Source organism: Sapajus apella, unplaced genomic scaffold (assembly GCF_009761245.1).
Source record: "Sapajus apella isolate SASKATOON/1434 unplaced genomic scaffold, GSC_monkey_1.0 scaffold95, whole genome shotgun sequence".
NCBI classification, from domain to species: domain Eukaryota; kingdom Metazoa; phylum Chordata; class Mammalia; order Primates; family Cebidae; genus Sapajus; species Sapajus apella.
In genome coordinates this window covers 6,357,537-6,379,658 of record NW_022437035.1, presented here as the reverse complement: position 1 = coordinate 6,379,658, position 22,122 = coordinate 6,357,537, and the positions used below count along the sequence as shown (strand labels likewise).

Here is a 22,122-nt window from a genome sequence, read left to right as displayed (position 1 = left end):
AGAAAGAGCCAACCATTTTTACACTGCAGCCCAAGTGATCTTTCTGAAGCACAAATCTAATTATTCCATTTCCCTCTTTAAAGCCATCGGGATGAGAAATATTACTACCCATTTTGCTTTGTGAGATAACAGTGCCCAGCACACAGTGAGTGAGAAAACTGAGGCCCAGGGTGGGGCCACATTGTCTCCAAATCCAGCTAGTTAATGGCAGAATCATACTAGAACTGACTGCCACGGGGCCATGCTCTTCAGCTCCTCAGCAGCCATTCTTGGCTGAACTCACCGGGCAAAATCAAGGTGCCAGCAGGACTGTTTCTTTCTGGAGGCCCTTGGAGATAATCCATTTTCTTGCCTTTTCCAGCTTCTAGAGACTGCCCATATTCTTATGGAATAAGAAGGGCTTATGGTTCCTTCTTTCCTCTTTAATGGCTGGTTGAGTCCTTCACACATCACATCACCCTGACACTGCCCCTTCTGTCCTCCTCTTGCACTTGTAAGGACCCTTATGATGACATAGCCTAGCCAGATTACCTAGAATAATCCCCATCTCAAAGTCCTCATCGTAATCACATCTACAGGGTTCCTTTTGCAATTTAAGATAACATTCTCAGCAGGTTCTAGGAATGAGAATGTGGATGTCTTTAGAGAACCATTATTCTGCCTACCACAGATACAACCTGGCTGTTACCACCAAGGATTGGAATGAGGATCATTCTGGGACTTCTGTAAGATGGTGGAAACTGGAACCAAGTGCTGCCTTCATGGTAAGAAGCCAATGCTGGAACAACACTGAGTGGATGGAGCATTAAGCAAAACAGGAAGGAGCAACTCCTTCTACCCTCCTCCTGGCCTCTAGTCTCTCTCTAGCGCCCCTTGTTGGCGGGACCTCTCAGAAGGCCAGTTGGCTAAGAAGGACTGTAGTTTTGCAGTTTCAGTTCCAGCATCCCAGAGCGGAATATGGAAGGGTGGGTGGGAAGCTGAGAGACAGTAGCTTAGTAACTGACAAAGATGTCACTAAAAAAATTCAGTTTAAACAAGTAATTACATTACATTTAATAAAAAGTTCCAAGTTCCAATATATGATGGTTCTTATAAACTGTTAAGAAAAAGCAACGCAATAAAAGTGGACAGATAAGAATGAAAAATTCACCATGGCTAATAAACATATGAAAATACTTTTAATCCCATTAGTGAGCAGGGAAATGCCTTAGGGCCTAGATGCAAGAGAAGGAGGTCATTCTTTTTGTTTAGAAGATAATCCTGATCCTTCATTTTGGCACAGCTGAAACACAAATTGGTACACCAAGAATTAAGGATCAGTGAAGAGCAAGAGTTCTCCAGGTAGGAAATAAGAAGCCTGGAACCTGAGCATACAAGCCATGCTAAATGAAGGGCCTTCTTGGGCAATGTCCAGATCTGTGGAATTTAATCTTCAGAAGAACAGTCCATGCAGTGTCTGCTCATTGCAGTGCTCTCAGTTCTGAAATAATAGCCACTTTCCAGAACACTACCAGAGAGGTAGCGCCCACCCTTGAGAACCCCAGACCAGTCCCATTTCCCACAAGCCAGCTGTAAGAAGCTATAAGAAGAAGGAGTGAATTTGGGGTGTGGGGTGGTGATGTGCTCTGGGAAGGGCACAGAGCCAGGAAAAACAAGTTAGTTAGAGCCTCTCTAGGCACCGGTGAGTCATGTCGATCATATCATAGGTCAATGTCAAATGAGGTAAAACAAATTACTAAAGTGGCCAGGGTACTTCTAGGCTAGTACATAGTTGTGGAAAGAGGAGTTTGGCTTCTTTTGTCTTATTCCCAAACCAGCACAATTTGTCTTCAGTGACCCTTTCAGCATTCTTTGTGCTGACAGTGAGTGGATCAGCTTGGTCTTTTCTGGAGGATAGACAGAAGAGCTAAAAGTATCCAAAAGAAACCAGATAAAGAAAACCTGAAGCCTGAAGACATTTTTCTTGTATGTCAAAGTCCTAATTTTAGACCCAGTTGAAGGCTCATTATCTAACGCATTACAGTATGGAATTGTAACCCTGCTGCATCTCGAAGGAAACGTCCATCACCAGAAAGAAAACAGCCTGCTGAGTCAATCTTCAACATTCATGGATTCCAGGAGTGGCAAAAATGTTTCTTGACTTTCCCAGTCAGTTGCTTTTTGATCTCTCTCTCTCTTGAGTCACCCCTACCCTGAGCCCTGGTTCCAGTCTAGGCTGTAGGAACAGTCCTGGGCCGCCTTCTAAATGTAGCATAAACCAGACCAACAAACCTTTCTCTTGAGGGTTCTGATAGTCCCCAGAACACCCTTTCATGATTTATGCTAAGTGGCTGTCTCTCTCGGGGGGATAAAGGGCAAGGAACAAAAGGATTCTGTGAAACAGGAAATCCTTTCTTCCACAAAGTCAAACCAGAAACTAGACCTTTGGGTTGGCCATAAGTTTATTTGCATATCTGGATGCTGCTATGCTTTTATGCTTTGGAAGCCAGACTGAGATTACAGGTTGAGTATCCCTTATCCAAAATTCTGGGACTAGAAGGATTTTGGATTTTTTCAGATTTTGGAATATCCTGTTTCTCAGGGCTCCCTCCTAAATTATTATCCAGGAAGAAACATAAAACTACACATAAAACTGTATTTCATGATACTTAATAGTTCAGCATCCCTAATCTGAAAATCTGAAATCTGAAATGCTCCAATGAGCATTTCCTTTGAGCATCACATTGATGCTCAAAATGTTTCAGGTTCTGGATTAGGGATGCTGAACCTGCACTGACTTGTTCCTCCCTTCATCTCCCTACGGGCCCTATGTTGTATTTAAGCAGCCCTCCCTCCCTCCTGTCCTGTAACTGTGAGTGCCAAAGTAGCTCAGATGTGCTTGCACTCTAAGCTCTAAAGAAATAATCAGCCACAGTTAATGGCCTATAATTTGTTATTTCTGTATCCTATTCCTCAGGGTTCTCTCCTATTATCCAGGAAGAAACATAAAACTACACATAAAACTGTATTTCATAGAAACAAAGGAACTGAGCTCTTTTTTCGCTTTGTCTCCCTGTGATTTGAAGCAGTTGGACTTCCTAGATGGAAATGAGGTTCATTGCCGCAGATGGGAAAGGCTGCACACATTGGTTTGCACCATTACGATGTAGACATACATACAGGACTGGCTATATAATTTGCAGGACCTACTGCAAAATGAAAGTGTGGGGCCCTTTAATATGTTAGGAGTTTCAAGCCTGCAACAGAGGAACATTAAACTGAAAGTGGGCCCTTCTGAGTGTGGGGCCCTGTGTAACTGCAGAGGCCACACACCTATCAAGCCTGCTCTGCATGCAGAGAATGGTCTCAGGAATAGAAAGATGAAGGGAACTCCACCCTGAGAAGGTCAGGAGAAAGCACGGGTGAGGCGATGGGTGGTGTGGCCAAGGACAGTGTCCTCTGGGCATTTCTCTTGAACGCAATCTGCTTGGCATTGGGTATTGGAGGACCCAAGGATCAGAAAGTACCAATGTACATGAGGACGCGGGAAGGAAGCAGGGACAAAGGATGTGAGAGAATGCTGGAGTTGAAGGAGGGGTGGCAGAGCGAGGGAGTTCTAGGCATGGAATCATCTTGTTTTGTTTTCATTTAATCAACCCATGTCTCTCTCTCTCTTTTTTTACTGAAGTAAAATGTATCAAATTTAGATGAATGATTTTTTTTCCCTCCAAATCTGCTCTTCCCGTTTCTTCACTTTGGTGAATGTAAATCACTGTCCACCTAGTTGATCAAGGCTGAAGCTGGGAGTCATCTCTGACTGATCCCTCCCTAAGTCCACAGAACATCAATTCTATCATTAGTTCCTCTCTTGAGCCTACCCATCTACTTGCTTCATAACCAGTGAAACCACTATCATTCCTGTCCATGTCTGTGGCAGCAGCCTCCTCACTTACAGCTTCTGAATCATCTAGACTGGAGTTTAAGTCCTCATTCTGCCACATGTTAGCTGAGTGACCTTGGGCTGGGTTCTTCACCCCTCTGTGCCTCAGTTTCCCCATCTGTAAATTGGGAATAATAATACCTATCATTATTCATGGTATTACCTATTATTATTCATATAGCATGGTTGTCAGGGCTAAAGGAAATAAAGAAGTGGCTGAACATCTTCCTTCTTGTTCCCTCTCCATCCCTCAGGCCTTCAGTGAAACATTCCTTCCCTTTCCTGACTTGCTTAGTGCAGGTTCCCACCAGCCTGCTCTGCAGGCCTCGCCGCACTTCCGTGTCTTCTCTCAGCAGTCCTCTCCAGGAGGACAAGGATCCTGGCTTTCTGTGGCCAATGTGCGTCTGACATGGAGTAGGAATTCACCTTACTATGTGACAGGCATTCTCATATAGAATCAAATGTTCTCAGGCGTGGACTCCCTGTAAGCTTTCCCCCTAACTATAAGTAAGTGAGCAGGTGACCACATGACAGAAACAAATGACAAAGACCAAGACTATCCTAGAAGATATTAAATTAAACCTGGGGCACTGGGATGGTGCATCAGAGCAGATCCCTCTGTAAGAAACAGACCTATGTCAGGTAAGGCTGCCCAAGGAAGCCAGGAAACTGGGTGCTGTAGGTCAACACAGCCAAACTCCCCAGAGAATGCAGTGGGGCTGGACAGGGATGTGACAGACTGGGGCAGGAAGACACTCCAGAGGAAGCAATAAAGGTGGGACCCCTGTGGGCCACCCCTTTGTTCTCAGGTCTTGGAAGTGCCTCATCTAATGCTCCCTACTGAGATCAACAGGGTAAGGGGTGTGCACACTAGGGGGCTAGTGCCCTGAGCCAGTCAAGTCAGAGTTGGGGGAGGGGTGCTAGGTTTTTTATTTTCCCATGAAATAACATACATGTAGGAAAGTATATCAGACATATCTGTAGGGGTTGCTGAATTGTAAACCCACTACTCCGATCAAGCCTTGGAGCATCACTAGCACTCCAGATCCTCCGTAACCTGCTGTCTACATCCTCCTAGAGGCCACTAGGCCTCAGCTTTTAGTTACCATGTCCTCGTATACCCAAAGAATAGTTTTGTTTTGAACTTCTCAAAAATGGAATCATATAGCATGTATTTTATTTTTTCCACTCAATATTTTGTGAGAGTTATCCATGTGGTTATATGTAACTACTTTATTGATTCATTGCTATGTTTTGTGGATAACTATTTCACAAGTTACTTATTCCTTGTCCTGTAGATGGACAGTTGTGATGTTTCTGGCTTGTGCATTTTCCATGTCTTAGTGTGAGACTGTTCTTCTGGATGGCTTGCAGGGGAATGGGAGTCTGGGCTGGAAGGGAAGGGAGGGGAGGGGAAGCAACAGAAGCAGCTCTGGGCATGGGGGGAGAGCAGGTGGGAGGGACCCATGGGTCAAACAGGGCTACTGAAGTACAGAGCAAGGTTGAGGGTACAGAGGAAAGGGTTTTGGAGGGATCCTTGGATGTGTGCTTCTACTCTGAGACTGGACAGGAACACTCCCCACAAGGTCATAATCGGGTTTAGTAGGCATGGGCATGATGCCTCTACCCTCTGTTCCTGCTGCCTGACCCCAATTCCCTGTGGGGTACAGACCAGTTGTGTGCAAGAGAGGCCACACAAGGCAGCTTATTGCAGAATACTGCCCTTGGGGCTCAGAGGAAACACTAGAAATTGACCAGGGAGTCAACCTCTGGTGCCGCTCCTTTCCCGGGATGGGCACCCACCAAGAGGTTTGTATTTGGGAAGCTCAGGGATCACTGGCTGCACATCCAGACACTGGCCCACATGGAGGTAAGGTGGCTGGAGCCCTGAAGGAAGGGGACTGCGCTGCTGACCACTTGCCTGGACCTCGCCTGTGCGGGAAGCGAGGCCACCCCTGGAGCCCATCTCTTGGAGACTTCAGTAGCCTGGGCAGAGCTTTCTATTCCTTTCCAGAAAACCTGTTCTGGCAACACCCCAACCTCAGTGTTTCTTGTTGGGGACTGTCCTGGCTGGAGGTGGCCAAAAGTCCTTCCCACACCCTGAGAGACCTATTTCCCTCTTCTCTTGGGTTTGGCAGATAATGAATAAGAGGAGGGATGCAGTTGCCTTGGAGCTGGCAGACTGCACGGCAAACAAGCAGGAGTCCCGCCACCTCCCATAGAGACGACACTGGAATGCAGGTAAGGTGCTGGAAATCAGTCACAGATGTTCAAGGGTAAGCTTTGGCAGGACGCCATTCTTCCTGCTGTAGATCAGCCAGACTTTGTAAAACATAATCTATTTCCTCACTGGATCCTCAACAGTCCCATGGGCAAATCAGACAAACATCCCCATAGGTGAGAAATGAAAGCAGAGTAGAGTGGTCAACCCCCCACCCCATAAGTGATTGAGGGTTAGAACACAGGTCTCACAACACGGGGTCAGGGCTGTGCACACGCAGGCACTTGCCTAGACAGACACTGAGCTCTAGCTTCATCATTTCATGTTTGATTTTCTATAATGTAATCACTCACAGGATCATTGACCCCCGAGGGAACTGGTATCTGTTGCAAATTTAAATGCCAGTTTGTCCCTGCATTAGAAGGGAAACTGTTTAGTTGTGGGAGCTCCTCCTGAGAAACAGTCCATTTTATGTTATTTATTTTTGAGATGGGAGTTTTGCACTTGTTGCCCAGGCTGGAGTGCAATGGCTCGATCTCTGCTCACTGCAGCCTCCACCTCCCAGGTTCAAGCAGTTCTCCTCCTTCATCCTCCCAAGTAGCTGGGATTACAGGCGCCTGCTACCACACCAGCCTAATTTTTATATTTTTAATAGAGATGGGGTTTCACCATGTTGGTCAGGCTAGTCTCAAACTCCTGACCCCTGGTGATCCACCCACCTCAGCCTCCCAAAGTGCTAGGATTATAGGCATGAGCCACCGCACCAGCCAAAACTGAATTTTAGTGAGCAACTGATTCCTTCTTGCAATGGTGATAGCTTCATGCATGATTTACTGAGTTTTGGAAACAGTCCTGTGTAAACCCAATGAAACAGCACTAGCATTTTAACATTCAGTGTTCTTTAGAATTGCTCTTGAACTCTTCTCTGCCCTGGTTTAGGCCTTTTATCACGAAGTGGCCTCTTACTGCTCTTTCCACCTCACCTTGCCTTACCTCCCGGCACCCACTGCCAGTCAGCCTGGCTCCAGGAGAGACTGGGTAGTGCAGCAGTTGAGAGTGATCTCAGGAGGCAGAGGGCCCAGATTCAAACCATGGCTCAGCTGCTTACTTACTGTGTGACCTTGGGCCAGGGGTTAACAGCTCTGCTGGCTCAGTCATCTTCGTTTCAAGTGAGGCTACCATATTACCTCCCCAGGTTAATATAATGTGTTATTCATGGAAAGTACTTGAACAGTCCCTAGCCCATAACAAATATTAACTGTTATCATCTTGTTCCATTCTCTGTCCAGAAACTTCACATTCCTATAGAATTAAGACCAGTGTTTGACCTGACATAGACTTTTTTGGCCTAAGCTTTTAACAGATATTTCCTGCCTTTCCTGTTCGCTAACCCATGCACCCTGGCTCAGATCCCGAAACCCACCCTCTTGCCTTGGGTCACCCTGACCTCATAACACCATCTGTTGAAGTCACTGCTATCCCCCAAGGGGCAGGCTCCCTGCTCAGACGTGCATGTATGTACCCTTATTCCTCTGAGCTGTATCTCTAACTAGTCAGTATCCAAGTTCCTATAGCCACTAGTTGTGGAGAGAGCTAAAGTCATCAAACATGAAAAGCATTCTCTACACAACCACAGAAAATCACTCTCCACTTAAGCATCTCTCCCTCCTTAACACACATGCCATCCACTGCAGCCCAACTTTCCTCTCTGCTATGGGTTGTGAGATGTTGAAAATACAAAACAGGTACCAAAGTACAATTTAAGTTTTGTGAAATATGCAGACTTTCACAGTTGGGGAATGTGTTGGGAAACTGCTCAGATGAGCGTAACCATTGGCAAATAAGGATCTCAGAGAGTAGGTCCGCTAACAGATGAAGGAGAAGCGGACATGTCTAACCAGTTAGGTGCTGCCTAGGGGCATAATGTGAATATCAAAGACTAAAGGATTTAAGTGGGAAATTAAGGAAGTACTTGACTAACTTTTCCTAAAATGATCCTGTAATTGATTACACTCTAGAAAATCAAACATGAAATGATGTACTATTGTGCAATCATATAATTTGGGGGAGGGAAATACACCTAAAGTATTTTTTTGTTTTTGTTTTTTTTAAAGACGGGGTTTCATCATGTTGGTCAGGCTGGTCTTGAACTCCCGACCTCAGGTGATCCGTCCGCCCTGGCCTCCAAAGTGCTTGGATTACAGGTGTGAGCCACCACGCCCAGCCTTAAAGTATTATTTTTAAGTATTAGCCTGGTTGGGAGCAGTGGCTCATGCCTGTAGTAATCCCAGCACTTTGGAAGATCAAGGCAGGTGGATCATTTGAGGTCAGAAGTTTGAGATCAGCCTGGCCAACGTGACGAAACCCCACCTCTACTAAAACTACAAAATTAGCTGGGCATAGTGGCCCGTGCCTATAATCCCAGCTACTCTGGAGCCTGAGGCACGAGAATCTCTTGAAGTGAGCCAAGATCGTGCCACTGCACTCCAGCCTGAGCCACAGAGCGAGACTGGCCCTGTCTCAGTAACAACAGCAAAGAATTAGCCTGTAGTTGCAATTACCTTTTGTTAAAACATTTTAACAAAACAGTGGGAGAGGGCAGGGCGTCTGTAATCCCAGCACTTAGGGAGGCTTCGGCGGGTGGATAGCCCAAGGTCGGGAGATCAAGACCAGCCTGACCAACATGGTGAAATCACGTTTCTACTAAAAAATACAAAAATTACCTGGGCATGGTGGCACGCACCTGTAATCTCAGCTATTCGGGAGGCTGAGGCAGGAGAGTCACTTGAACCCAGGAGGCAGAGGTTGCAATGAACCAAGATTGTGTCAATGCACTCTAGCCTGGGTAACAGAACAAGACTCTGTCTCCAAAAAACAAACAAAAAACAGTGGGAGATACTGGTTCAAGTCGACAAAATTTCAGTTAGGAGTAGGTTTAAGGGCTCCATCTTACCAGCTGGTAATTTAGGTAATAACAATGTATTGTATTCCTGAAAATCCCTAAGAGGGCAGATTTTAAGTGTTTCTTACCACATCACCACACACAAAAAATGCATACGTTAATTAGCTCAATTTAACCATTCCATAATATGTACATATTTCAAAACATACTGTATATACAATTTTGTCAATTCAAAAAGATACTTATTACAATAATAGTTTCATTTTGCAAGATTAAATTCAGATCAAACCTTTTTCACTCTGTGCTATATCAAACACTGGTCTCCATTTTAAATGGGTTGTCTCTAAGAGGCTTTTTCAGGTCCTGTTCTTTTTAGATGAGGGTGTGAATATATTTATCTGGCTGATCATCTTCCCTAACAGGCAGCATATTCTTCAGGGCAAACAGTGCTTGAGACAGAAGTGCCATATCATCTCATGGAATGGTAGGGGTGGAGATATGTGTGAGTCACCAGTGAGGCCTGTACAGAGACTTAGCCTTCAATTCCTTACTATATGAAGGAGTCACAGGGCAGATCCAGAGTTGTCAGAAGCCAAGACCCTCTGTGGAACACTGGTTAGGGTCCTCAGCAATGAGCGGCGGTGACAGAGTTTCAAAGCAGAACAGGGCAGAGGGCGCCTGAGCAGACAGCCAGGCTCTTGTTCTCAGCTAGATCTGGGCTTTTCAGCATTGGCAGGGCCTCAGAGGGCATGGAGTGCCTTCGAGAGCAGCAGGATGACCTGGAAGACATCTGACTGACAAGGGTGTTCAGGTAGGCCCAGGTAAGGAGAGGCAGAGGGATAGGAGGGCAAACTGGCATTGGCGTTCACCCTTGCACTAGGTGCTGACTGCATCCTGCAACAGAGGATAAAAGTGAAGAGCAGATGCTGCGGCCTCTCAGTTCAGGGGATGCCCTGAGACATCTCTGGCTGACGAGGCTGAGCTGTCTTCAGGCCCAGGAGAACTAGTCCGCAGGTTAATGCCACCGAGCTGCGCGGGGGTGCATGTGAAGCATGGCCACATAGACAGGTTCAGGTGGGGACACATCATGCTCTTGCAGTCTCCCCAGGTGCCTGCAGAAGGAGGCCTCTAGGGACTTAGGACTGGTGTATAACAGGCCTCCATTTTCAGCACTTTGATTTCTGCATGTCCATGTAGGACGAGGGCAGAGAGCTGAGCCTCAGAGCAGTAATGCCAAGGGAGCAGGTAGGAGGGCTGCCTGCAAAGCCTCACAGGCCAACTGCAGAGGGAGAAGAACCATGGTTGCAGATTGTAGAATGGTTGCAAGAAGGAATGGTTTGGAGTGGGTCTAGAGTGTGTGGCTGGTCCTTGGGGACACCCAGTGTTGGGGTGGCAGGGGGCAGGAGGAGGAAGGGGTGGTAAAGCAAAGACCATATAGAACTGGCCACTCTTTCTATGAGTTTCACAGTTAAGGGGATGAGCAAGACAGGTACTTGCTGGAGGCAGAGACCTGAAAGAATTTGCTCTGCAGGCTGGACGACTGGACAGCTTTAGGGACAGAGGAAGGAGCCAAAGAAGGTTGGAAAAAAAGGCTGAGGCCATGGTGGATGTGGGTGGGACAGAGCCCCAGACCATCTATTCTGGCTGTGTCGTTTTATCACTTACTGAACCATTCCTGTTCCCTAACAACAAAAGTGTGAGAATTTCTGGCAGAAAAACCTGTACCATGATTTATTCTGTAACAGACAACAAAAATGAGTAAAGCCTTGTTGCATAGTATTTTTTAAAAACAAAACCAAGACAACTCACTAGATAAAGGTGGTAATTCAGTTACTTCTAGCAAGTGGGAATTTCACTTGTACTTGTGTAGACTTTTTTTTTTTTTTTTTTTGAAACGGGTTTTTCTTCTGTCACCCAGGCTGAAATGCAGTGGCAAGATCTCAGCTCACTGCAACCTTTGCCTCCTCCTGGGTTCAAGTGATTCTCCTGCTTCAGCCTCCATAGTAGCTGGGATTAAGACGTGTGCCACCACGCTTGGGTGATTTTTGTATTTTCAGTAGAGATAGGGTTTTACCATGTTGGCCAGGCTGGTCTCAGACTCCTGACCACAAATGATCTGCCTGCCTTGGCCTCACAAAGTGCTGGGATTACAGGTGTGAGCCACTCTACCCAGCCTTGTATACATTTTCATATTACGTTAATGAACACTCTTATTTTAAAATGCAAAATATAATTGGAAAATTCCACAGTAGAACCTTTTGTGTAGTGAAAACAGCCTCCAAAATGCCTCTGTAAATGAATAGGTTCATGTACTGGGTTGCTCAAAGTGCCTTGCAGTCCCCAGAGCCTTTCAGCCCCCATTTCTTGGCAGAACAAGGGAGTGCCAGGAGAGCACTTCCTGCAGCACTGCAAGCACTTAGATCCTAGGAGCCAGGGGCCTGGCCTGTGCCCATGTCAGCAAAAGGGGTAGTATGTTTTTGGGTGTGCACCTGTAGTCCCTTGTACTTGGGGGTAGAGACAGTCTCACTGTTGCCCAGGCTGGAGTGCAGTGGTGTGATCTCGACTCACTGCAACCTCTACCTCCAGGGTTCAAGCAATTCTTCTGCCTTAGCCTCCCAAGTACCTGGGACTACAGGTGCACACCGCTATGCTCAGCTGATTTCTTTTGTATTTTAGTAGAGACGGGGTGTCACCATGTTGCCCAGGCTGGTCTCAAACTTCCGAGCTCAGGCAGTCTGCCCCCCCTTGGCCTCCCAAAGTGCTAGGATTACAAGTGTAAGTCACTGTGCTGGTCGTTTGCTTCTTTTTCAGGAGGAAAACAATCTCCTTGGAGTCACTCAGCACTGGCATCTCCAGCTAGTGCCTGAGGATGGCCTCTCAGGCATTGCCACCTCCAGTGGCTGCATGGGCCTGGCCTGCTCACTGGCCTGAATGTAGTGGTGCCCAGGGTCTCCAATGCCAGGAGATCACATTAAAACCTTTGGGTATTTGGAAAAGGGAAGAGAAAGCAGGGGTGGTGGGACAGGAGGAAGAGCAGTACTACTGCTGACAGTTGTATCCCCACCCCCACCAAGCTTCCAAGATGCTGTTGCAGCAGGGAGAAAGCACTGCTCTGGGACCTTTCTCCCACTCCTTCCACAGCTCCCCTCCCTGAATCAACCTAAGGAGGGTGCTGCAGGAGGGGCTCCTTGGATGTGCAGTTTCCAGAGGTGGCTGCCCCCTTTTCTGGGGCATGAAGCATCCTGTCTGTGGACAGGCAACAGCTCGGGCTGCTTAGCCCAGGGAGTGGCCTCTCAGCTCCTCAGGGGGCTGCTGCTCCAAAACCAGTGGGGCAGGGAGAGTTCAACCCCACCCCATTTCCTTCCAACCTAACTGTTCGGACTATTGAGAGGCACACCATTCTCATGGTATCCACTTCACTCTGTCCTCATCTTAGCAATGCATGCTGGCAAGCTGACATCTGTCTTCCCAACAGTAGGAGTCTCTAGTTTGGCAGTAATAAGGCAGCAGCTAGCTGGCTTCTTACTGAATCAAATGAAAGAAGAGAAAGAATCAGGTCACCCCCAAGGGGCCAGGGGCTACACTTATGTCCCCAGGGAGCTGCTCCAGTACACAGTGTATGCCAGCACGGACCAGCACTTTCTGGGGGACTTGAATCCAGTTCTAAGGATTGATCTTCCAACTGGCAAAGTACAGCAACCACTCACCACCAACTCATGTCTGCCTGAACTCGGAAGACACAGCCTTCAATATACTCGGCAACCTTGAGCTCCTTTGGCATTGGAGAGGGTGGGGATGGCCATCTGAACGAAAGGCCTCCACTTCCTCTTCCAACCTTGGGCTCTGGGATTTATTCTTAAAGGGATGCTAAGAGCAACGCGGCCTGGACCCAGGCCTCTGTGATGCAGGGGTGATGTCCACCTTACCCACTCCTCAGCCTGCAAAGTTAGTCTACATCTTCTGGCTTCATCTTTAGTCATGAACTTAAACTCATCAGTTTAAGGACGTGAAGTCATCTCTGTCTTCGCAGGATTGCTGCCATCGCAGGACTCAGGCATTCTTAGATGCTACCTCAACCCCAACAAGCAGTTTAACTTCCCATTGGCTCCATACACTCTTAAAGCATCAATGCACATGCAGACCACCGTCTGTTTAAAAAATGTTAATTTAAAAATCAAACACTTATATGAGGCTGGGTACAATGGCTCACACCTATAATCCCAGCACTCTGGGAGGCTGAGGTGAGCAGATCACCTGCCTGGAGGTCAGGAGTTCAAGACCAGCCTAGTCAACAAGGTGAAACCGCGTCTCTACAAAAATACAAAAGTTAGCTGGGCATGATGGCAGTTGCCTATAATCCCAGCTACTCAGGAGAATCACTTGAATCCGGGAGGTGGAGGTTGCAGTGAGTGAGCTGAGATCGCACTCCTGCACTCCAGCCTGGGCAACAGAGCGAGACTGTCTCAAAAAAATAAAAAGACAAAAATAAAACACATATGAACTTTAGTTTTCTTCAGCTAATGATTCATTTGTAACTTAGTGCAAAACTCAGATTGGAATGCTTCAAAGTCAAATGTTTACTCCTGTAAGGTGGAAGCCAGAACAGGGTCTAGTTTGAACACGCAGTGGAATGGAAGTGCTGCCTGGCTCCGATTGTTCCAAATGCCTGCTAGAAGCCAGAGACAGAAATGCCATCTAATTTCACGGGACAGTGGGAAGGAGAACATTTACTAGGCCCCCACCTTCCCACTCCATTTATATGCCAAGTGCTCTGCTTTAAGATAAGGAAATATTTCAGAGTTCCTCACACACCCACGAGCAACTCGTCTGGTGCTGCAGGGCTAGGTCCCGCCCCAGGTCTGTGGGCTCTAAGACACAGGTGCTTTCCACCAAACTGGTGGTTTTCAAAGCAACTTTTATGGCACAGCTTCAGGAAAATTTGTCCTGATGATAATGTCCTGATAAATATTAATAACCATCTTTAAACTATGTACACTCAAAGGTTTAAAACACATTCGCTGAGGCTGCTTGAGACTTCACTGTAAGGTCTTCATTGCTATGTGTATGTGGCTTTTGCAAGGGTCACTGACTGGGAGGGTACCATCTTAGTGCTATGATTGTTAGACCCAGGGCCATCTCAATCCTGGTGGCCCTGACCATGGAGTCATTTTAGTGCTTATAAACCTTTGGGTGTCTCTTATCTGATATATGGATGATAAAGACTGAAAGCCCATTTTGGATATTCTTCTATTAATCCCTTTTCTCAGGCATCTACTTCAGTTTTTTCAATAACAAGAGATTGCAGGCAAGCTATGACTACCACCATTTGCAACCACTTACCTATAACTCATTTTATAAAACTCCCCCATATTGTATAACTAAAACAAAATCCAGAAATAAATTGGATGCTGGGACAGTTCACAATGGACCTATTTGCACTAATGAAAAATGCTCCCTCCCAGACCCCACTGATTTAAGATGACTTAAACCTTGATGATTCATGCTAATAACATTTTTTATGTATTGCAAAGGTTAAAAACAAAAACACTGGATTAGACTATCACAACCTTTTGATTTAGGTTAAGAGAGAGAGAAGGGCTCATAATTCAAACCTCATAATAGCAACCACCTAAGCTCCTCTCCAAGATTTCAACAAGAACCAAGTTAACATAGCTATTTACAAAAGGCTTTCTAGAGGCCCAAGTTTTTGTTTTTTTTTTTTCCCTTCCCCAGATAGGGTCTCGTTGTGTTGCCCAGGCTGGAATGCAGTGGTGTGATCATGGCTCACTGCAGCCTGGAGCTCCTAGGCTCAAGAGATCCTCCCGCCTTAGGCTCCCAAGTAGTTGGGACTACAGGTATGCACCACCATGACTGGCTAGTTTTTATTATATTTTTTTGTAGAGATGGGTCTCAACATATTGCCCATGCTGGTCTTGAACTTAAGACTCATGTGATCCTCCCACCTCAGCCTCCCAAAGTGCTGGGATGACAGGCATGAGCCACCACACTTGGCCAAGAATGACTTTTCAAATTTTGCTGTTAACTCATTAATAATCTGGATGTCTTTGGCCCTCTGAGCCTGTTTCCTCAGTGAAAAAGGATGAGACTGGATTAGTGATTTTCAGACTTTTAAGGAACAAAACCTTTCTTCATATGAGATCTTACTTTTAAGTCTAATAAAGCTTTGAATGTTTAGACTCCCTCTCCACAATGGCCCCACAGAACAGTATGAAAACCGTGGAAGTAGGTGATCTAAGGTCCCTTCCACCTCTAAACATCAGGAATCCACGTACCCTTACTCTGGAGGACAGTGACCACCCCCCTCCACCCCACACCGAACCCCTCCTCACTGAGAGCCCCTCTCTCCTAAGAGGCTGAACTGATTCATACCCTGACCTAAGACACTGCATTACAGCACTGGCAGGAGAACCACAGTGACAACCCAAATCCAGGGCTTAACAACTGTTTGTGGGTGAAAATGACAGATTTATTCAACTTAAATGGTCATCGAGGCTACAGCAGAATCAGTGCTGTCAACAACAGGCAAGCACTACTGTCAGCAGCAACACATGGTTTACTTCAACAGCATCTAAGCCTCATAGGTTTTCATTTAAAAAAAATCTTATAAGCCAGTTGGAAAGCTGTTAAAGGCCAATTTTAAATGCCAATGAAAAACAAATTTCACTGAAAATACAATTCAAATACAACTGCTATGAGCACTGTAAGAAAAATTGACTAATAGATATAATAGAAAAGACTTTAAATGGCAAATAAAATAGCAGCATTTAAAAACTTGGTAACTCATTTCAGAAGATGCCCTTCCCCTGCCCAGAACCTTCATGCCTCTAAACAGCTGCCTAGGCTAGGAGAGGCCTGTTCAAGCAATGAGGCAACTGGTATCTGCAGAGAACATGCAGCAGATGAACTCTACACCAGCCCGGGAGGAACAAGGCCTCAGTGCATTTATGTGCTAGGGACAGCAGGACTCATGTTTAAGTGTCAGAGGCTTAGAAGGGTCAGCTCTGAACTAGAAGTCTCTCACACATCTGCTCCTGCCCTTGAGAAATCTTGTCAGTAACCTCAACTTAGAACAACCTCCTTGAAAATGTGACTAACAGCTGGGACTCCTACCACATTATCCAAAACTTCAAATGGATAGTCACTTTGCTCCACAGTCCAGGGCCCATTTTAAATTCTGCTGTAAGGCCTCACCTAATGCAATCAGGTAGATACAGCTGCAGCCCTGGCTGGGGACAGGTCACTTGAACTAGCAACAGCTAAATGAAATCCTGCAACAGCACCTCCAAATCAGCCCTCATTCTTAAAAGATCAATACAGGTCAGCGCTAGTGTTCAACAGTCATGGGATCTCCTAGCCTCATGTGCAAGCAGTCAAGTATATCAGGATATACCTTTAATTCTCATCTTGATGTTTTTTAATAGCCAGAGATTGTTTTAACAGGTCCTCCAGCACCTTCTGTTCATTCTCCTTTAGACTTACCAAGTAATATTACAATTCATAGGATACTCTTTGCTTACGTTAGCATATGAGCAAAATTACTAGAGGAAAACTTTTCTGTACATCCTGGAGAATCTCAGTGGATTAAGGCAGCTGTAACTTTTTTGAACTGCAGTTACGGAGGCCAAGGCATAGAAAGAAGATAATGAGTGTGCCAGGATAGGAAAGTTCTGAGATGAAGACAACCTGGCATCTCAAAGTCACTGTTCGTGCCCTGTTGCTTCAGACCAAAATCCTCTGCAGCCTGAAGCAAGCTGGCCTTGCCCTCAGAGAACTGCCGTTCTCCAGATGCAGCCACCTCCCTCAGGGCAATTCCTTGCCTTGGATTCTCACTGGACCTGCCTCACCAGCCATCTTGGCTCTTCATCATTCTACCCCCAGAGAAGCTTTCCATTTAGAGGCTCTCAACAGCCTTGCTAGGCCATGCCAATGTTTTAATTTGCTGGGAGCTAGCCCACAGAAACAATAGTGGCTGGGTGTGGGTGTAGACACATGCTGGCTATGGCACAAACTCAGGTTTTTCACAACATGGTCTGAATACACAGACTGGGCTCCCTGGCGGATTGAAGGTAGCTGAGGTTGTGCCCTCTCCTTCCACAGAAGAATGACTTGTTTTCAAATGTCTGCTGGGTGGCACAGCTTTCAAACTAGAACCAGCTCAGCTGGTCTTATGTCTTTGTGTACTTTAGGCAGAGGATACATTCAGAAAGTGAACCTAGAGAGACTGACCCAAAGAGTGATGGCCTCCAGGGGGCTCTGAGCCACCAGCAGGTCACTCTCTGGATCCTAGCCAACTCACCGCAGATGTTGGGCTGACGACTCTGCAGCCAGGCACCCCTCAATACCAACCTTCCTGAGGGAGGAACGGAATAATGTATCTCACCCACAGAACCATGGGATGGGATGGGAGGGATGCCCAACAGCAATGTAGGGAAAGAAAAAATCTACCTCTGTGAAGAACAAGAACTAGTATTGAAGTGACTATAGATGCCACAGCCCTGCCCGATGAGCTAAGGAGCAGAGGTTCATCTATGTGGAGAGGGCAGGAAGGAGACTTCTAGTTGACTGTAACCCAATCACACCTAATTCCATTTCTGCTCCCAGTTCTCTCTGCCCACCCACAGTCTTACCATCCGAGAACAACAGGCAGAAGCATTCTCTCGCCCGCACCCCACATCTCCTTCCACTCCCCCACTGAAGGGGCCAGAGTGCTGGCTGCCGAGATTAGAGCAGCAGCTAAAAATGGAGCCTGAGGTGAGAGGTAGTTGTAATTCCTACTCATGTGCAACTCTTCAGAGAAGGAAGAACAGCTGCCGGGTCAGATGCCTGACTGCTTTGCCCTTTTAGCTTGGGAGATTTTAGGAGCAAAATCTCTGTGTTCAGGGCTTGGATATCATAGTGAGGGTCCTTACCAAGCTCTAGAGTTGGAAGGAAATCTGTAGCTTTCCTTTGCCAAAGGTCGGATTGCCAGCAGCCCCTCAAAAACTTCTGTGTGAGAGGGAAAAGGATGAAGAGGGGAAAAACCACAGGGCAAAGAATTAGAAAGTGTTAGCAAAAGCTACCATGCGGAACACTCAACTTTATTCACTTTATTTATATATTTAACAATTCTAAAGTATTTACTTCTTGCGCTTTGACAAAAAAATTAAAAATATAGGAGCACTGACTGACTCCTCTTTAGGAGAAAAGGGTTATATGTACAGCTATGGAGAGTTACGGTTCCTCCTTTAACAAAGGAAAATATTAATAAAAAAGTGCTTCATTGATCAAAAAAGGGCTAAGAGCTGCAAGCATTTATTCACACTGTACATCAGACCCAAGAAACCCGTATCATAACCTCTTGGCACCTGTCACTAGGAACTGCACAATTTTCAATTAGACCACCTTTTCCTTACCTGCACGACTAGATGACACAGAATGTGGAAAGAATACACCCTGTTTCACCAAACTCAAACTCTGAGCAACCTGTTGCTGCTGGAAGTCATAGATGTGCTCAGATGCTCTGGGCTTTGCCTGGACTGACAGCACCACGGAAGGCTTCTGGGCCATGCCTTAACCACACCCAGGCATGCACAGGAGCCACCTTCCTGAGACACAGCTTGCCCTTCGGTCAGGGAACTGCTACCAAAGGAGAAGAGGAATAGAGGGCAGGGCCAGAGCTTAAGCATTCCCTGACCTTACCCCTAGCCCTCACCATGATCCACCCTGTCAACAGTTAGCAGCTTTCAGCAGAGCCAAGCATGGCCTCCCCAAGAGGGAGGGCAGGCACAAAACATGGATGCCAAGATTACAAAGCACAAACTTAACTCTTCTCCAGCCTTCCCCACGCCCACCTTCACCACAAATATTCTTGATTTAAGGCTGTTTTTGGACCCTATCAAAGCTCACTGAGGAAAGGTATCCCGAATCTCCTCCAGGCCATGTCACTACTCTAAGTGGCCCTTCACTGCTGGCCAGCAGCCAAACAAGTGGTCACTCAGCCAGCCAGGAGTGGGGAAGAGGGACTGTTCAGTCCTTCTTCCTGTTCCAAGAAGGAGGAGGAGGAGGAAGGCTGATTGTAAAAGGACCTGCTTCCCTTTCCAGGGGCTTGTAACTCTAAAGGCTGATTCTACCCCTTAAAGGGAAGATCCATGATTGGTTTGGTTTGGGAATGGGGGAATTCTGGAACCCTGAGTCTGGATTTCCCGGTGCTGGCTGAGGAAGAGATTGTTGAGGGACTCAGGTGTGCCTGGGCTCAGGGCACGCTTTGACCTTGAATGGATAACTATTTTGGCCAGTCTGTACTCATGCCTGAGGGTAGGAAGTGCTACATAGCCTAGCCCAGGGAAGCAGCCCCCTGAAAGCAAACAGAGCCCAAGACAATCTGGGTCGAGTTAAAAATAAAATCCCATGGGAGATAACATGATGGCCACCCACTCCTGGCCCCTTGCCTGCCTCAAAGGAGCATACACTTTCCTTTCCCAAAGAGGGATCTAAGGGGATGCCATTTACCATGTGCCCCTCCATCCAGACATCAGACCCATTTATCCATCTGTGAGGGAACTGGCTCAGCTCCTCACAGGAAGGAGATGAGGTCCAGGGCAGTGCTCTTAGGGAACATGCTTCCAGCCTCCCCAGTAGCAAAGAGTTCCCAACCAGCTCTGATGTGGCAGTGGCGTGAGGAGTGGTTGCTTGTTAGCACTGGCTTTCTTCCCTGCTTACTCATATCTCCATACTCCTGGCTCTGACCACCGTCCTCCCACCTGGAAGAAACAAGCCATCCCTCGGTGTCATCTGACAGCAGGCAGCTGGGCAGTTACCGCGGGCCTGGCAACCTCTGGTCTTCCATCAAAAAAAAAAAAAAAAAAAAAAATTAAGACAACGAAGGGACAGTTTCCTTTTCTGAAGGCAGAGGAGGAGGATGGAAAAGGTAGGGAGTAAGGGGACCGGAAAGAAAAATCAATCTACAATCCAGTGGTGCATCCCAAATTTCTGTCACTCTGTACAGGTTGTTCCACACCCCCCTTCCAAAGAGCATGGGCCTCTCAGTCTACCCAGGCTGTGTGGGCCTGTCATAGGAACAGCAGCTTGGCCACTGCCCACCCAGGTCACTGAGCTTCAGTTGGAAGTGGCAGCAATGGGCTTATCCAGTTCAAGGTCAATGCTGGAGCTTGTAGGATGTAGGCTGCTATAGCAAGACTTGCATACTCGACTGGGTTCAAAGAGCTGCTGGCTGGGAACTGGAACCTTCTGGTTACAACAACTGGAGCAGAATACGTTCCCACAATTCCTTGAGATAAGAAGAAACAGAAGAATGTTAGTTTTGGCCAGCAGGTATGCAGTAGGGAAACCAACTTCAAAAAACAAACTTTGCTGTGTATAATTTGCATGTGCTGGAGCTCCTCGAGATCAAATCCTTTCATCTCTCTAGTCCACAACAAGCTGGGTAGGGAAGGTGTCCCTACCTAGCAGAGTTAAATGTCATTTTCACTTTGGGGCCAAGGATACTTGGCTGCCTCACCACTCTGATTCAAAGCTACCAGGTATACAGAAGGATGCTGCTCAAAAGAGATCTGCAAGAATACATGGGCCTAACAATGGGCTAGTCCTGATCCAAGAAAACCCAGTGGCCACACCCACCTAGGCAATGCCCTCTGTGTAGCTTGTGATCACAGAGGCCAGGCTCCTCAAACAAGAGAAATAACTACCCAGCCTCACTGGGGAGTAAGGAGCCTTGGCCAACGACCACTTCTCCAGAGGATCAAAGACAGCAACATGGTAGACAGACAGCTGCCATTTTGGACTGCTCTGCTGGCAGCATGCAAAGCCAGGGATAAGCAGCCTGTGATGCATGCCCAGAGGGTGAAAGAGGAGAGGTGGGAAGACAAGAACACAGATGAACATACGTGCACACACACCCCTTATTAGACAAGTGTCAGTCAATTATGGCTCGCTCCCCGATCCATGCATCTCCAGGGAAAACCAGAGTTCTACCAGAAGGCAGGAATGCACTCAGGCCCCAGGCCTCCTCCTCTTCCTCCCCTGAAAGCTGGGTTCTGGGGCATCTGTACAGCACAGGTCTGCACCCCCAGACAGATGCCCATCGGAGCTAACAGGAAAGGGAATTGGCAAAGAATGAGTTTCTGCCCACCTTACAACTCTATGTTTGCTGGGCCTTGAAAGTAACAAATCAATCCGCAATGAGCCTAACAATAAGAAACTCCAAGGAGCCTGACACAGCCCACCAAAGACTGGAGGAAGGCAGCTTCTCAGCCAGCATCACTAACTTTTCATTTATGCTGTTTGGAATGCAAACTCACTGCTGAATTTGGGACCACTTAGGCACAGGAGGAGAGAAAACTGAAGACCATTTGGGAACAAAAGAATACCACAAAAGGAAAAGGTGGGATATGGAGCAATGGAAAGACAGAAAAGAAAAACAAAATTCATCATCTAAAATGTTGTAAGTACTTCATAACTATTACTAAAAAATAGGAGTCAGCAAAAACCTGTAGTTATACAAAAAAATTTCTGAACATCTACACTTCCTCAAAAGCCTGACGTGAATTTGATGCTTTTCTTTTTTTGAGACGGAGTTTTGCTCTTGTTGCCCAGGCTGGAGTGCAATGGTGGATCTTTGCTTACTGCAACCACCACCTTACAGGTTCAAGCAATTCTCCTGCCTCAGCCTCCTAAGGAGCGGGGATTAAAGGCACACACCACACGCCTGGCTAATTTTGTATTTTAGTGGAGATGGAATTTCATAATGTTGGTCAGGCTGGTCTTAAACTCCTGACCTCAGGTGCTCTGCCTACCTCAGCCTCCCAAAGTGCTGGGATTATAGGCATAAGCCACTGCACCTGGCTGATGGCTTCTGACTTCTTTCAGAAAACCCTAAAAGTCACTAAGTGCAGTCTTTCCTTAAAGTCTTCCATGCTAAAAACAATTCTCTGGAAAGATCACCTCTGTTCAGTCCTGCTCTCTTTGAAGGGGAAAAAAAAAAAAAAGGGAAAAAGGAGCAGTGATGCTGTTTGACCTGGAAATGACTAGTGTTATTCTGGCATCTCAGTAAATCACTGACCC

General features: G+C 46.7%; 1 protein-coding gene and 1 long non-coding RNA gene across 23 annotated transcripts in view; both read right to left on the bottom strand.

The window, feature by feature from the left end:
- Window positions 1-1,023: 1,023 nt before the first annotated feature.
- Window positions 1,024-4,061, bottom strand: LOC116535623. Its single transcript, XR_004262293.1, has 2 exons — window positions 3,004-4,061; window positions 1,024-2,632 (listed from the first exon to the last, which is right to left on the bottom strand). It is a non-coding gene; the product is annotated as an uncharacterized LOC116535623 (long non-coding RNA).
- An 11,446-nt stretch (window positions 4,062-15,507) lies between these two features.
- The window catches only part of MTMR3 (myotubularin related protein 3), a 130,399-nt gene continuing 123,784 nt past the window's right edge, over window positions 15,508-22,122 (bottom strand). For all 22 annotated transcript variants that reach the window (XM_032256826.1, XM_032256833.1, XM_032256842.1 and 19 more), the window contains one exon: window positions 15,508-20,329. In XM_032256826.1, the coding sequence (XP_032112717.1) occupies window positions 20,158-20,329 (172 nt within the window). In that variant the 3' untranslated portion in view covers window positions 15,508-20,157. The remainder of the gene's footprint in view (window positions 20,330-22,122) is intronic.